The sequence below is a fragment of the Pseudonaja textilis genome, chromosome 1, assembly GCF_049901715.1.
Source record: "Pseudonaja textilis isolate UNSWEBS1 chromosome 1, rPseTex1.2, whole genome shotgun sequence".
Classification (NCBI taxonomy): domain Eukaryota; kingdom Metazoa; phylum Chordata; class Lepidosauria; order Squamata; family Elapidae; genus Pseudonaja; species Pseudonaja textilis.
This window is the reverse complement of record NC_141990.1, coordinates 930,466-947,105: the sequence shown is the minus strand read 5'-3', so window position 1 is coordinate 947,105 and position 16,640 is coordinate 930,466. Positions and strand designations below refer to the sequence as shown.

The 16,640-nt window shown below is 52.3% G+C and overlaps 1 protein-coding gene across 1 annotated transcript; it reads left to right on the top strand.

Annotated features, from left to right (window-relative positions):
- Nucleotides 1–3,227: 3,227 nt before the first annotated feature.
- Nucleotides 3,228–9,656, top strand: TLCD1 (TLC domain containing 1). Its single transcript, XM_087924131.1, has 4 exons — nt 3,228–3,629; nt 4,091–4,173; nt 7,041–7,123; nt 8,977–9,656. Exons 1-4 carry the CDS (start codon nt 3,439–3,441, stop codon nt 9,361–9,363), a joined length of 744 nt encoding a protein of 247 aa, XP_087780257.1. The 5' UTR covers nt 3,228–3,438; the 3' UTR covers nt 9,364–9,656.
- Nucleotides 9,657–16,640: the final 6,984 nt, after the last annotated feature.

The window sequence follows — 16,640 nt, the reverse complement described above, 5'->3', positions numbered from 1 at the left end:
CGTGTGACCCTTCCCCACAGGATGCATTGCATCCCATATCCCCTTCAGGCAGGAGTATTGAGGGACCGCCAGACCTCCCTTGTCCATTTGGCAGGGGATGATGGGGTTTGACCTTGCTTGTCCCCCCTCCAATCCTCCAGGAGGGTAGATGCAAAAAAATACTTAAGATCTCCTGTGGCTCAGGACTTCAGTTCCTATCACCTCCTGCCAGCAGGCCCAAACGTTTGTGGGGTGCCCACGACTTTATGCTGATGTGGGCATTTTGTGGCTGTTCCAAGCTGGGGGAGGGGAGGCACCTCTCTGCAGGGGATGATGGTGGAAGATGGTCTCTGGAGTTCTTCTCCATTGGTGAAGTGGGTTCAGTTCTGGGGGAGGTGTCTGGCTCCCCCATCCCTCCCACTGTGTCCCCCCCAACCATTGTCCCCCTCCTCACCAACGGTGGGGCAGGTGCAAAGAAGTCCCATGCCAGCTGGGGAATTCTGGGGGTTGTAGTCCACAAGCCCTAAACCTCCCAAATTGAGCAGTGGGCTGGACTAGAAGACCTCCAAGGTCCTTTCCCTTATTCTGCATCCTGCAAACAAAATGAACGATGTGGCATAAGCTTTGAACTTCCATGTGGCTTTGCCTGGACCTGCTAAGCCACCCTGGGCTGCCCTGAGGGACGAGGAAAAGACCAGGAGAGGGTCTTCCTGCCCACCCCCTCTCCCCCGGATAAGGGTCTCCAAAGAAGCTTAACAAAAAAGGCCAAAGCAAGCTCCATCTCAACTGTTTTAGAAATCGGCGAGATGTGGTGGACATGCGTAGAAGCTATAAGATATTGGACAAAAATACACCCATGGTTGGAAAAAAATGATAAAGCAATACCTAGATTTGAAGCCTGAAATATTTTTTTATTAGGGATGCTGGTACCTGAATGTTACAGCAAAGAACAAAACATATTTGATTATTCTTGTCTTAACAGCAGCCAGGATTATATTTGCTCAGAATTGGAAAAGCGATAAAAGTTCCAGCCGGGGGGAAAAATGATTGAGAAAATATTGGAATGTGCAGAGATGAATAAATTAACATGGGCTATTAAAGAAAAAGAAGAAACGGAATACTATAAGATACGGGATACATTTTACCAATGGTTGGAAAATAAAAAAAAAATTAAAACTGAGCGGATGAATATATAGAGAAATAAGTGAATACTGATATAGAGAAGATAAATGTAAGACGTTACGATTTATAAAGGAAATGTGATTATTGTTATATTGGTAAGAAAAATACTAAATTACAACTGTTAGCACAAGATATATGTACCCCGTCGACACACTCTTTGAAGGGAAGATGGATTTATTGTAAATATAAAAAAAAAAAACTTTTTTGGGAAAAAAAAAGAAATGGCCGGTTTGAAAAAGGGAAGAAATAAATTAAATTTCCTGGGCAGAGGAGAGCCAGAAGCTGAGCAAGGCTGCACGAGAGAAAGAGAGAGTTAAAAAAAAAAAACCCTCAGAATGGAAGAAAAGGCTGCCTGACGTGGCATCTTCCAGTGCCCACAGCTGGTTGCAGGAGGAGCCGGAAGCCGCCTGGGTGGGCAGAGCTGCCAGGAAGTTGGTCTTTAATTGATACCCTGCAGCCTTCCGAGGCCTGCCCTTCTCCCAGTGCAGGTCTAAATTCCCTCTAAAGAAGCCAGGGCAGCTTCTTCTAACCATCCCCCCTGATATTATGGTAAGAAACTCACCATGTAAGTTTGGGGCTGGACTTCTGGCAAGCAGCAATTAATAGAATTCTTTATTTGGCCAAGTGTGATTAGACACACCCAAGGAATTTGTCTCCGTGGCATAAGCTCTCCGTGTATATATACAAGCAATAAGTAATAATTTTTTTCCAAATTTTGTTCCTATTGTACTTTATTAATTTATTTGATTCTTTTTTGTTAGTTTTTTTTTAAAAAAATATGGTTTTACATTGTGTAAGCTGTCTCGAGTCGCCATGGGCGAATAGGCAGCAAAATAAATAAATAAATCAATAAATTAAAATAAAATAAATAAGTGATAGATCATGATCCTAGTCATTGTAAAAATACATTCATGATAAAACATTAGATACCACACTTAGCGACAGTCATAGGATACCAAGTAAGCAATCAACATAAATCCTACTGGGATGCTAATTAAATAATTTTAATTGTAGGATGCAAGCAATGAAGTTATAGTCATAAGAAGATACGGTGATAGATAAAATACAGACATTGCTTCTTTTATATAAGTATATTTTATAGGCATACCTCTTTTCATTTCTGACTTTTTATTGTTGTGAGCTGCCTAGAGTAGTTTCCAACCCTGTTGGCATGATAAGCATCAAACTACTTTAACGAATAAATAAATGATCTGGGAACTTTGGCCTTTCTTTCCTTGGTGCACAGACAGAAGCACGGGGGTTTATTACGGTCAAAAACTCCAAATTTTCTGTGGGAAATACAGGTTGACTTATGACAGGTCTCCAAAAATGGCAACTTGCGGAGTTCAACTCCCAGAATCCAACAGGCAATTTTAAAGACTTGTAAGACTTCAACTCCCAGAATACATAGCTTTCAGAGAATTCAGCATAGCTGGCTGGTGAATTCTGGGAATTGAAGTCCACAAGTCTTAAAGTCGCCAAGTTCGAGGACCCCTGACTTAAGGCTACAATGGAGCCCAAAACTTTTCCATTTATCGACCGTGTCCCGATGCAGCAATTCATGTAACAACCGCGGCAAGAAAGGTCATAAAATGGAGCAAAACAAAAGTGACTCAGGACTGTTCTTCACCCTTACGACCGTTTTGCAGCATCTGTCTGACGGTCACAGGATCAAAATTTGGATGCTTGACAAACGGACGCTTGCAAGATTCCCTGGTCCCGATCCCCTTTGCGACCTTCTGACAAGCAACAATCCAAGGGGGAGCCAGATTCCCTTAACAATCCCGTGACTCACTTAACGACGGCAAGGATTTCCCTTCACAACAAGGTCGTAAAACGGGGCAAAACCTCAAGCCCTGCCTCCCTTGGCTAACTCCATCAAACCATTTTTCTTGCTTGGCCACAAACCCCGGATTTTGAAGGAAGTTGGGTTGGAGACGACAAGCGGGAATTCCGTTGTCCGTGGCATCCCGGGCGCCAAAGCGAGCCAGGATCGCCCTGCAGCGCCTCCCTCCCTCCCTCCCTCCCTGGATCCCACGCAGCCCGCCCGTCCGGGCTCCGTCGGAGAAAGGCCGGCGCTGCGCTGCGCTCGACGGCTCCAACGGCTCACCTGCGCTGCACCGGGGCACGTGCCAGCCGGGCAGGGGCCCCGCCCACCTCCCCTGGGGGAAAAACCCCCTCCCGGGGGCGTGGCCGGGCGGGGCGTCGGGTCCTCCCCCCGCGGGAGCGCACGTGGGCCGGAGCGGCGGCGGCGGCGGCGGCGGCAGGGCGGCGGCGATGGCCCCGTGGCTGCGCTCGGCGGGGCTGGTGGCCGGCTCGACGCTGGCCTTCGCGGCCCTCCGGTGGGCGCTGAGCCGCTGCCCGCTGCCCGCCCACGTCCGCCGCGACGCCACGCGCACCTGGCGCTGGAGGAACCTGCTCGTCTCCTTCGCCCACTCCGTGGTGGCCGGGCTCTGGGCCGTCGTCGGGTGAGCGGGGCCCCTGAGGGCGCCTCTGGGCATGGGCAGAGCGACGCCGGGCCAGCGGATGCCCGGCTCACCCCAGCCCCCCAGGCCCGCCAGCCGCCCTCCCACCCACCCGGCTGGGCGCGCGGCGGAGCAACGATTCGAAGCGGGACCCCGTCGCCCCGTCACCCAAGGGGAGGGGAGGGGGCAGGGCTGGCATCGGCTCGTGTGACGGTTGCCCGGGACCCCAAAGCAGCTTAATTTGGGGTGGGGGCGACCTTAGCTCTTCTTCCCAGCTGGGCTCACTTTCTAGAGATGCCTCTTTGCGGGAAGTGGGGGGGCGGGAATGCGAAACTCCGGTTTTAGGGGTGGTGGGAAACCTGGCTAAGAGGGTGGCCGGTTTTTTTTACTTTCTTCCCTCCCCTCCCCCTCAAGGGAGGGGTCTTCTCCTTTTCTGCTGACACTCTGCTCCCCCCACTCTCCAGGTTGTGGCAGCTGCCAGGGGCCTTCGATGACCCGGTGGAGACAACCTCCCCTTCGGTTCACCTGTTGCTGTGCTTTTCCACAGGTAAGAAGCCTCTTCAGTGGGGGGGGGAGGGGAGGGGGTGTCCTTGTGCCACCTGTCTCCAAGGGGGGGTGGGGTTTCCTGGAAACTCTGTTTGGAGACCTGTCAGAAATAGGGTCTCCCGCTTGGGCAGGGGGTTGGACTAGATGACCGATAAGGTCCCTTCCGATCTCTGATGGTCTGTTATCTGTTTATGGAATGTATCGGCTGCCAAGCGGGCCTGCATAAGCCCACTGACACCCCCACCGTCCCCTTTTAATCGTACTCAATTATTATGTATACAGTTAAACCTGTTTATACTTATATATTTATATATTTGTTTTCTCACACATCCTTGACAAACTGAACTAAATGAACTAAATAGAGGTACTTGTTGCCTTTCACAGCTTTTAATACAGAGGCCTCCAACCTTGGCCACTTTAAGACTGGTGGACTCCCAGAATCCCCCAGCCAGGATAGCATGGGGACCTTGGAGGTCAACTAGTCCAACCCCCTGCTGAAGCAGAAAATCCTAGGCCAGGAGGGTCCAACTTTGGAACTTTTAAGACTGGTGAACTTCAACTCCCAAATTCTGGGAGTTGAAGTCCACCAGTCTTAAAGTTACCAAATTTGGGGACCCCTCTTTTAGTACTTAAACCCACCAACCCACTGAAGTCCACCAACTCGTCCTGGCACCACTAAGAAAACCTGCTTTTTGGCAAAAGGGGTTTTTGGGACCTCGGAGGACCCAAAGTGGGCTGGCGGGGGCACAAAAGTCCCCCACCCTATACACCCTTCTAGCGTGGCCTTGGAAAGGCAGCGGGAGTTGGGGGTCTGGGTGGGTTTGCTGTGAAAGGCCCACATACGATCTCCTGCTCCGGGCACAAAATGTTGTTTTAGCTTTGGAAAGTTGCTGTGGAGCAGAACACAATGGGGGCATTAAAAGCTTTTGTACAGTTGCGTTGTTCGTCCCACTCCCCTCCAGGGAGCTGCCCTATTCCTCCCTCTGCGCCCCCCCCCACTTCTCTTTTTACAATGGCAATGCGAATTCCTGGGTATTTGGGGGGGGGCTATGTGGGGGGCAGCTTTTAGCACAGCTGGGAGATCAGGCTGGACCGAATTCTGTGCTGGAGAGGGAGGGGGGAAGTGGACTTCCTTGTCCTCCCCTGAGTGCAGAAAGCGGGGTGTGTGTGTGTGAGACACGGGCTTGGAGGAATGGCTGGAGACCCTCAGCTAAGACGTAGGTACAGGGACCCCCAGCTTGGCAACTTTAAGACTTGTGGACTTCAACTCCCAGAATTCACCAGTCAACTATGCTGAAGTCTATGAAATGTTATGAAAGCTATGAATTCTGGGAGTTGAAGTCCACACATCTTAAAAAGTCGGCTGGTGGATTCTGGGAGTTGAAGTCCACAAGTCTTAAAAGTCGGCTGGTGGATTCTGGGAGTTGAAGTCCACGAGTCTTAAAAGTCGGCTGGTGGATTCTGGGAGTTGAAGTCCACAAGTTTTAAAAGTCGGCTGGTGGATTCTGGGAGTTGAAGTCCACAAGTCTTAAAAGTCGGCTGGTGGATTCTGGGAGTTGAAGTCCAGAAGTCTTAAAAAGTCGCCTGTTGGATTCTGGGAGTTGAAGTCCACAAGTCTTAAAAGTCGGCTGGTGGATTCTGGGAGTTGAAGTCCAGAAGTCTTAAAAAGTCGCCTGTTGGATTCTGGGAGTTGAAGTCCAGAAGTCTTAAAAGTTGCCAAGGTTGGGGACCCCTGAAGTAGGAGACCCGAGTTCGAGCCAAGTGGTGATTTAGGGGCTCCTGCCTCTGGTGTAACCCAGGAAGAAGGGAGAGTAAATCATTTCTGAAAAACACAGTCAAGAAAACTTCGTGGACTTATTCTTGAGGCGCTGGCCCCGAGTTCGGATTGCGACAGATGAAAAGAGAGAGAGAGAGAGAGAGAGAGAATGCCTGAAGGGAAAGGCACGGAAACAGGTTCCTGGTCTCACGATGCTTCGCTTCACTCCTGAGTGACAGCCGGTTTGGGGATGGATGGCTGGGCCCCAGCTGGTTCTACTGGTTCTGTACCGGAAGCTGCCCTGCAATTTGTTAAAAAGCTATTGATTTCTTAAACCCAATTTCTATGCAGGTGGTCCTCGGCTTACGACCCCCACTGAGCCCAGAGTTTCCATTCCCAAGCAAGACAGTTAAATGAGTCTTGCCGCACTGTACGACCCTTCTTGCCACTGACATTAAGTGAATCCCTGCGGTTAAGTCCTCAATTTACAGCTGTCCGTTTAATGACCGTTCGAAGGTACAGCGGAACGGGGGGGAGGGGCGCAAAAAAGCCACTCAGGACTATTTTTCATGCTTGGCTACCGTCGCAGCATCCCCCGCGGTCATGTGATGCTAAGCGAGTGACTCATATTTATGACGGTCCCGGGGGGGGCGTCACGTGATCCACTGGAGCGACCTCCTGACAAAGCCAGATTCACTTAATGACGGGGACAGGAAAGGTGGTAAAAACAGGGAGAAACTCGCCTCACGCCACTCCCTCGCCCGTCAGTGGAGACTTTAGGCATGGTTGTGGTCGTAACCTGAGGACCGTCTGTGTCTCCTGCTCTTCCCCGCCAATAAGCCAGACCGAGCTGAGCTCCAACCCAGACTGACCAAAGACTTCTTGGAAAAAGCAGATGTAACTTTGAAAATAAAAATAATAATAATAATGAACGGATGATGGAACCTCCATGTTCAGGAGCAATCTACCAGGCTCTACCCAATTTTGCTGCTTTTTGGGGGGAGGGGGGCTGCCAGCGGCCTCTGTCCTGTTCCCACAAGAGAGGTGTGTGTGTGTGTGTCCCCCAGACCCATATATAAACGCAGGGCTGCCCCTCCTCTGCTTCCTCCTAGGGTATTTCATCCACGACTCTCTGGACATCATCATCTGCCGCCAGTCGAGGGCATCCTGGGAGTATCTGGTCCACCACGCCGTGGCAAGTACTGGGGGGGAGGGGTGGCTGTGGGGCAGGAGGAGGGGCTGGCCAGCTTGCATGCCAGAGAGTCCTCGACTTGCAACCGTCATGGAGGTCGTAAGACGCGATGGTCGTTAAGCAGGTCATCCCATGGGTGCAAGCAATTTGGGGGTAGGGTGTCAAGGCTCTGGCATCCACCCCCATTCGAATCATGAGTCTGTAGCCCAGGGTTGGCTAACCTTTTTGGCCGAAAATTGCACGCGCGCTCGCATGCCTGCACCCAGAAGGAAATGCCCCCCCATGTCCCCTGTGCATGAGCGCGCGATCCCCCCTGCCGCCCCCTTACCGGCACTGCGCATGCACGCACCTCCCAGCTGATTTTCAGGCCTTTTTCAGCCTCCCAGAGGGCTCGGGGAAGCCTCTGCAGGCTTTAGAGGCCGAAAAACGGGCCTGTTTTGTCACTTCCGGTATTTCCGGAAGCCTCCAAAGGCTGCAGAGGCTTCCCCCGAGCCTCTGGGAGGCCTCAAAACGGCCCGAAAATCAGCTGGGAGGCGCGCGCCTGCGCAGTTCAGGTAAGTTTGCCTGGGGCTCCCGTGCCCGCACAAAGGGCCTGGGGGCCTCCAGCACGAGGCCAACTCCCTTCGGTGCTTCTGTCTGCCAGAGGAGCCGCCTGTCAAGAGAACCAGGCCCAAAGGCCCTGAAAGAGGAAGCGGTTTCCCCTGCCTGGAAATGCTAGAGAGGCCTTGGAGGGCCTTGAAGGGCCTTGAAATATGCCAGCCACGGAACAGGCCGTGCCCTCCGCAGCTCCAGAGGGAGGCGGGAAGGGCAGGGAAGCGGATTCGGGAGGGGGGAAAAAACCCAAGAGAGAGATCAGAATAAGGGGAGGGGGGCCCTTGGAGGTCACCTAGCCCAGCCCCTCTTCTCAAGTCGAAAACCCTATACGCCCCTTCAGACCAACGGCCGTCCAGGCTCTCCTTAAAAGCTTCCACCCACAATTTCTGGTGTCAAGCAGTTCCACCAGTTCATTGGAGGAGGATGACTGCGGGGTCCTTGGCGCTCTCTTGCATATGTTTCATGACCCAGCTAGGGAACATCATCAGGGTTAGAAGCGGGGGAGGGTCTGTAGAGAGGAGGAGGAACAGAATAACAAAGCAACAGAGTAGGAAGGGACTTTGAAGATCTTCTAGTCCAGCCCCCTAATCAAGCAGAAGACCCTATATCCCATCCCAGACAAATGGCTGTCCAGTCTTTTCTTAAAACACCTCCAATGTTGGAGCACCCACAACTTCTAGTGGCAGGCTGTTCCACTGGTTAACAATTGTCCCGTCAGGAAATTCCTCCTTAATTCCAGGTTGCCTTTCTCTTCAATGCGTTTCCATCCGTTGGAGAATAGGCGGACACCCCCCCTCTTCAAAAAAAATGGGGGGGGGGCAGGTCTTCTCTTTCCCGGAAGCGCTTGAGCCAGTGGCGGGGTTCAAATTTTGTTACTACTGGTTCTGTGGGCGCGGCAGGGGAAGGATATACTGCCAAATCCCCCTTCCCCTCCCCACGCCACTAACCTGCTTTCCAGCTCTGTTCTCCTGGGCAGGGCAACTCAACGGGAGGCAGAGAATAGACGGGGTTGGTGGGGCCGGTCAGAGGAGGCGTTGGCCAGTTCTCCCAACCCCTCAACATTTCCACTACTGGTTCTCGAGAACCGGTCTAAACCGGCTGAACCCGACCTCTGGCTTGAGCCAAGGCTAGTGAGGCGGGGGAGGGGACTCGCCGGTCCCGGGCTTAGCAGGGGTCAGCCTTGACCGATCGAGAGGCAGCCGCAGGGCTCCGATCCCTGGGCTCTTCTAACCCCCTGACCCCCCAATTTGGTCCCCTTGCAGGCCGCCTCTGGTTTACTGTCCGGCGTCCTCCTGAACCGCTTCGTGGCGGCCGGCCTGCTCTCCATGTTCGTGGAGGTGAGCAACATTTTCCTGACCCTGCGCATGATGATGCGGCTGGGCAAGCTGCCCCTCCCGGTCTTCTACGAGGTCAACAAGTACCTCAACCTGGCCGCCTACTTCCTCTTCCGCCTGGCCCCGCAGGCCTACCTGACCTGGTTCTTCGTGCGCCACGTGGAGATGCGCGGCCAGGGGGCCTTCCTGATGGTCAACCTGGTCCTGCTGGATGCCATGATCCTGATGTACTTCTCGCGCCTGCTGCGCTCCGACTTCTGTCCGGGCGGCCACCGGCCGGGCTTGGACGATGAGAAGAAGTACCTGATCGACTGAAGGAGAGAGGATGGAGAGGACGGGAGCCGAGGTCCTCGGTCCGGCTGTCGTCGCGGCGTCATGTGCCTTAAACTGCTGAGGACTAGAGAATTTTGTCGGGCGGCCGGAGGAATTGGACCCACAGCTAGACCCGGTTCCAAAGGAAGGGTCAAGGAGCCCAGCCTGGCCCAAGCCAGGCAGGAGGTGACCGCAAAGAAAGAGGGAGGAAGATGTTGGAGTCTGGTGGTTGGTTCTGGCAGGTTTTGGGGGGCAGGAAAGGATTATTTTGTGCATTAAATCTATTTGTAATCTGATCCCACTTAGTTGAGGTACTCCTTGGAGTGGGGGGGAGAGGATCTGGCGGGGGTGCAGCAAGAGGAGATCCGGTCTTTCAGGTGGGGTGGGGGGAATACTCAAGTGGGATTCTACCGGTTCAGAACGGTTTGGGCGAACTGGATGTTACAGCTGGTTCAGCAAACCAGTATTTCAACCGACCGACTGCCTCCCCCAGGAGTCTCCCCGTGGCCCATTTTCAATGGAGGCAAGTGCAGGCTTCGCATAGAGGCTCTGGGAGGGGAGGAAAACGGGCCTTCTGGAAGCCTCCAGAGCCCGGGTGGTCTGACCCAAGCCTGGTTCCAGTCAAACCAACGGATTGTTCATAAAAACAAACCTCTTTTATTGCGGCGCTGTGAATTCTGTGCATTCACAGCCAAGAGTCATTCCAAACTAATTGTCCCAGGTAAGAACAAGGCCCTTCCAAGGTTGCGAGAGGCTGCCAAGAACAAAAGACTTAATTGCAGGTAAATATCCCAAAGCCAGAAGTTTCCAAAAACAAACCAGAGGATGAGAACTCTGAGCATGAAGAACTTGTTTGCTTCCTGCAAAGAAGCCAACCCCGAAGGCTGGCTTTTATCCCTTAAGGGAGGGGCCGTGACCTTGCAGCCTCACTCCCGAGTCGCCTGTGCTGCTGCAGCTGCTCTTCCCTTCGAGCAGCCCTGCGTGCATGCGCACAGGCTCCTCGGGGGCCTCTTCCTCACTGCTGCCAGCCCCCACAAGCTCCGAAGGCAGCACTCCACCCCTTGAGGGTCCTAGCCCCATCCCTGCCTCACAGGCAGGCCCCTCACCTGAGTCCGAGGCCTCAGCCGTCCTCACCTGCTGCCGGTGAACCACAACACTGGGGGAGGGTTCAGAGGTCTCCCCTGGGCCTCTGGGAGGGCGAAAACAGGCTCTGGAGGCCCACCAGAAGCCAGAAACAGGAGGTTCTGGTAGTCCACCATGGCCCCACCCTTCCTGCAGCCAGGCAGCGAAGCAGTGGCTGGGAATTTTGGAATCCCACCCCTGGGAATACTGGAAGCCAGGAAAGCAGATCCCGGTTTGTTTGGTTGTTTCACACTTTTTATTATTTTTACAAACACCTCCAGACAGCGGTGAATGTACGTAACCCTCCTCCTAATTTCCCCACAACAACCCTGCAAGGTGGGTGGCGGTTGAGGGGGAAGGGCTGGCTCGAAATCACAAAGATGGTATTTCGTGCCTAAGGCGGGACTAGAATTCCCCGTCTCCCGGTGATTGGCCCAAAGCCACCCAGCTGGCTGTCCTATCGAAGGCGGGACTAGAACTCCCCGTCTCCCGGTGATTGGCCCAAAGCCACCCAGCTGGCTGTCCTATCGAGCGGGACTAGAACTCCCCGTCTCCCGGTGATTGGCCCAAAGCCACCCAGGTGGCTGTCCTATCGAAGGCGGGACTAGAACTCCCCGTCTCCCGGTGATTGGCCCAAAGCCACCTGGCTGGCTGTCCTATCGAAGGCGGGACTAGAACTCCCTGTCTCCCGGTGATTGGCCCAAAGCCACCCAAGGCTGTCCTATCGAAGGCGGGACTAGAACTCCCCGTCTCCCGGTGATTGGCCCAAAGCCACCCAGCTGGCTGTCCTATCTAAGGAGGGACTAGAACTCCCCGTCTCCAGGTCAGGGATGTGATTCAAGCAGCGTAATAACCAGTTTGAGCGCTTCGCGCATGCGCAGAGTGTTTGCTAAGCAATCTCTGTGCGTTAAACAGCTGGCGCAACCCATTGTGCTACGCAAATCACCTGAGCTTGAAAACCAGGATATAAAAATCGGCGGAGCAAAGCTGCCGTTTGGGCAGAACCGAGCCGAACCGGTCAAATCCCACCCCTGCTCCCAGCGATCGGCCCAGTCAGTTTTCATATCTAAGGCGAGACTGAAACTCACAGCACCCCCAGTGCTCCCAGGGATTCTGGGAGTTGAAGTCCACCAGTCTTAAAAGTTTGTTTGCCAAGTTTGGGAGTCTGGGAGTTGAAGTCCTAAAGTTTGCCAAGTTGGGAGACCTCAAGATTTAGTCAGGAATCAGTCATGCAAATTCCACCCCCCCACAAGCAGGTGGTGGTTTACAGGGTGTTCCCTGTGTGTGTGCGAGTGCGTGTGTGTGCACGCTTGCCGAAGATTCAATTAACTGCCTTTTTCCATCCAGGAAGTAGACGGAAGATAAGACACCGAAACCCGTCCGTCATAGTATCGATGGCTGACGTAAGATTAACACAATATGTCAAGGAGGCAATAACGTTAGTCAGGGATGGCCTTGGGGCTTCCTTGTCTGTGGGAGGCATCGGATTCGAACCCTTTGCCCAAGAGGTGGGTGGGTGGGTGGGTGAGCAGGGCTGGGAGGGGCCACAAGCTTGTCTCTCCATGGCAGCGGATGGGCCCCCCAAAAGGAAAATTTTATTAAATATTTGCTACAGGGTAATAATAGAAATGCAAACAAACCTTAACCAAGGTAAAGAGATAAGGAAAAGGAGGAAGGAAGAAAAGAAAGGGAGAGAGGAATGAGAAAGAAAAAGAAAGGGAGGGAGGAAAAAGAAAGAAAAGAAGGAAGGAAGGAAAAAGGTAAGAGAAAAAGAAAGGAAGGAAAGAAAGGGAAGGAAGGAGAAATGGAGGGAAGGAATGAAAAAGAGAAAGGATGGAAGGAAGGAAGGAAGGTGGAGAGAAAGGAATGAGAAAGAAAAAGGAAGGGAGGAAGAAATGAGGGAAGGAATGAAAAAGGATGGAAGGAAGGAAAGAAAGGTAGAGAGAAAGGAATGAGAAAGAATATGGGGAAAGAAAGGGAAGGAAGAAAGAAAAGTAAGAAAGAAGGAAGGAAGGAATGGAGGGAAGGAATGAAAAGAAAGGATGGAAGGAAGGAAAGAAAGGTAGAAAGGAACGAGAAAGAAAGGAGGGGGGAGAAAAGGGAAGGAAGGAAAGAAGAGTAAGAAAGAGAAGGAAGGAAGGAATGGAGGAAGGAATGAAAAAGAAAGGATGGAAGGAAGGAAGGAAAGGTAGAGAGAAAGGAACGAGAAAGAAAGGAGGGGGGAGAAAAGGGAAGGAAGGAAAGAAGAGTAAGAAAGAGAAGAAAGAAGAAATGGAGGGAAGGAAGGAAAGAAGAGGGGGAAAATGCAATTGCACGTGAAACAAATTCAATATTGGTAAGAAAAAAACAACCCACAGCCCGCTGTGCATTTGGACCCCCCCGCCCCCCGCTGCTTGTGTGCCAGACCCAGGTCGCCCCCCCCCCCGGGCCCCCCAGCCGCAGATGGGGGGGGCGCTCTTTTCCCCGCCTGCAGAACCGGCGAAGGGCGCCTTTGGTCAAGCTTGGGCCGCGGGGGGTCTCCCGGACAGAAGCCAGGAGCCCAGGCAGAGACGGGGGCCCAGGAGGGATTTCAGCTGCGCCCCCAAACCCAGCAGCGTTGGAGGGTCCCTTCCGAGAGGAGGCGCGGGTGGGGAGGATGGAGGGGGTCTCCCAGAAGGCAGGAAGGCGCGGGGGCTCCCCGCATCGGGAGAAAGCGAACGTGGGGGGCGCGGGTGTCGTGGCCGGCCCGGGTCTCCTCGCCCGACCGGTTCAGCCGGTCCTCCCACCCCGCCTCCCCGCTCCGCCTGCCCCCAGCCCGGCCCAGGGGGCTCCCCACGGTGTGGACTGGCTACACACACACACACACACCCCCCCCATATCCCATCGGAAAAGGTGGGGCTTGTAAAGAAGGGAACCAGAATTGCTTTGCATAGTGAGATGGGAGGGAGGGAGGGAGAGAGAGAGAGAGAGAGAGAGAGAGAGAAAGAGAAGAGAGAGAGAAAGAGAAAGAAAGAGAGAGAGAAAAGAAAGAGAGAGAATGAAAAGAAAGAAAATTTTGAAAAGAGAAGGAAAGAGAGAGAGAGAGAGAGAAAGAAAGAAAGAAAGAAAGAAAGAAAGAAAGAAAGAAAGAAAATTTGAAAAAGAAAATTTTGAAAAGAGAAGGAAAGAGAGAGAGAGAGAGAGAGAGAAAGAAAAAGAAAATTTTGAAAAGAGAAGGAAAGAAAAGAGAAAGAAAGAAAGAAAGAAAGAGAGAGAGAAAGAAAGAAAGAAAATTTTGAAAAGAGGAGAAAGAAAGAAAGAAGAGAGAGAGAAAGAAAGAAAGAAAGAAAGAAAGAAAAAGAAAATGTTGAGAGAGAAAGAAAGAAAGAAAGAAAGAAAGAAAGAAAGAAAGAAAGAAAGAAAGAAAGAAAGAAAGAAAGAAAGAAAGACCCCCCACTCCCTCCTGCTGGAGCCCACAGTCTGCTGGGGGTGGGGGTGGAATTGGCTGCCAGCCCTCAGCCCCTTTGCCAAAGGCCAAGACCCCCCATCCAGAACCCGAAGGGGGCAGAGCGGAGCTCCTGCCTGTGAGCAGGGCTGGCGCCACCAGAGCGGCTCCTTTGCCCGCCGGGCTCTCTCTCCCCCCACCGCCAGTCAGGTCTGCCAAGGCCTGGCTGCCTCCAGGCTGGGTGCCCAGCTCCAGTGGGGGGCGGCCCTTGGAGAGGCTTTGCACTCACCTGATGCCAAGCTGGGAGGGGGCCCTGCGGAGGAGCTGCCCGGGCCCCCTTTCGCCCTTCGAGCCAAGCGGGTGAAGAACGGGCAGGCAAGGGGGGAGGGAGAGGGAAGGCATGGGGGGCTAAAATCCTTGGGCATTTTTAAAAGATGTTGGGGGGCAAGGGAGGGCACACGGGGGAGGGTCTCTTTGGAGGCAGGGAAAGTGCCCCCAGTTGCACCCACCGGAGGGAGGGGGCGGAAGGCAGGAGCCTCAAAGTGGGGGGAGGAGAGGGAGCTGCAGTTGAAGAGACGCCCTGGCATCTAAATCGGGGGCGGGGGGGGGGCTCCTCCCGGCTGCCATCTGGGCTCTTCCCGAAGGCGCCCCTGACAGCAACCCCAGGGGCTGGTTTTGCTCTTTAAGTAGCGTTTGTTTCCTTCCTTTCTTTTCTTTCTTTCCTTCCTTCTTTCTTTCCCTTCCATCCTTTTTGCTTCCCTTTTCTTTTCTTTTCCTTTACTTCTTTCTTTTCTTTCCTCCCTCCTTTTTTCTTTCTTTACCTTCCTTGTTTTCTATTCTTTCCTTCCTTTCTTTTTGCTTTCCCTTTAACTTTTTTCTCTTTTCTTATTTTTTCTTTTCTTTTTCTCATCCTTTAATTCCTTTCCTTTCTTTTCCTCCCTCCCTCTTTATTTTTCTTTCTTTACTTTCCTTCCTTGTTTCTTTCTATTCTTTCCATCCTTCCTTTCTTTACCTTCCTTCTTTTTCTTTCCTTTCCTCTTTCCTTTCTTATTTTTTCTTTTTCTCTTCATTTCCTTTCCTTTCCTTCCTTTTTCACATTCCTCTCTTCCTCCCTCCTCCTTTCCTTTCCTTTCCTTTCCTTTCCTTTCCTTCCTTCCCTTCCCTTCCCTTCCCTTCCTTCCTTTCCTTTCCTTTCCTTTCCTTTCCTTTCCTTTCCTTCCCTTCCTCTATGTTGCTTGGCATTTTACTTTGATAAGAAAACGGCAATAAAAAAAACTCTTCCCAGCTCCTTTCATTACAAAATTAGGGACGGGAACAGCTTTGATTTGGTTTACGGCTATTTATTCGCCACCCAAAGTCGCTTGTCGAGACGGGCAGACATATTGAATAAACACCGACCGAAATGAACAGCGCGGTTAATTCAGAGGGTTATTCCGTGCAATAATTGACTCAATAAATGTGGCACCACATCCACCAGTCCCGACAGGTTCCAGGGGAGGCGGCGCCAGGGGAGCCAGCCGGGGGGGGGGGGGAACACAACGGGGCTTGGCGTGCGGAGACAAAATCCGGCTTCCTCCAAACGGGTTCGCGCAGCTGGTCGGGGAAGGGAAAAGGGGGTGAGGGGGTTTGCTGGCCCTTTGCTGCCCCCAGGCTGATTCAGTCTCTTTGCAAGAAAAAATATTCAGGTGAGCAGACTTGATAAAGACGCTGTTCGTCTTTTGAAAGAAAGAAAAACAAAACTTGCTTGGGACGGTTTTATGCCACCCGCACACCTGGCACGCCTCGCTGCTCAGCTGGGAAAATAATTGACGGCGAAGCGCCGGGCAGCCGCGGTTTCTGTCCTCAGGGGAGAGAAAAGATACGTCTGTTTTCTGCCTCTCTGAAGCTGTACAGAATTTATAGAGTAACAAGAGTTGGAAGGGACCTTGGAGGTCTTCTAGACCAACCCTGTTTGAGCAGAAAGCCGTATGCCAGGGGTGTCCGACATTGGAACTTGAAGACTTGTGGACTTGAACTCCCAGAATCCCCCATGGCAGAGCTGGCTGGGGAATTCTGGGAGTTCAAGTCCACAAGTCTTAAAGGTCCCAAAGACGGCATCGTTTCCCTATGCCATTCCCGACAAACGGATGTCCGGTGAAAACCACCATTGATGGAGCGACGTGCATAACTGTTCGTTCCGCTGGTTGATTCTCACCCGTAGCCTTCTTGGTAAACTGTCTCTGGTCTTCTTGAACCTCCATTGATGGAGCAACCACAACTTCTGGTGGCCAGCTGTTCCACTGGTTAATTGTCCTCCCTGTTAGGAAATTCCTCCTTAGTTCCAGGTTGAATCTCTCCTGGGTCAGTTTCCACCCATTATTCCTTGTTTGGCCTTCAGGTGCTTTGGAGAATAGCTTGATCCCCTCCTCCTCTGTGTGGCAGCCCCCAAAATATTGGAAGATGCTCTCCTGTCTCCCCTGGTCCTTCTCCTCCCTGGACTAGCCAGGCCCAGTTCCTGCAACTGTCCATCCTAAGTTTCAGCCTCGAGTCCCATAGATAGATAGATAGATAGATAGATAGATAGATAGATAGATAGATAGATAGATAGATAGACGGATGGACAAATGATGATAGAGACACAGGTGATATAGAAAGAGAAAGATGTGTTGATATAGATATGTAGGTAGATAGATATGTAGGTAGACGATAGACAAGACAGACAGATGTATAGATAGACAGACAGAGATGATAGACGACTGACTGACTAGCCAGGCCC

Excerpts from the sequence above, each read along its gene's own strand:
- TLCD1 (XM_087924131.1), top strand. The coding sequence starts at position 3,439 with ATGGCCCCGTGGCTGCGCTCGGCGGGGCTGGTGGCCGGCTCGACGCTG. Across the intron at positions 3,630-4,090 it reads GGGCTCTGGGCCGTCGTCGG|GTTGTGGCAGCTGCCAGGGG; the intron begins GTGAGCGGGGCC and ends CCCACTCTCCAG. Across the intron at positions 7,124-8,976 it reads ATCTGGTCCACCACGCCGTG|GCCGCCTCTGGTTTACTGTC; the intron begins GCAAGTACTGGG and ends GTCCCCTTGCAG.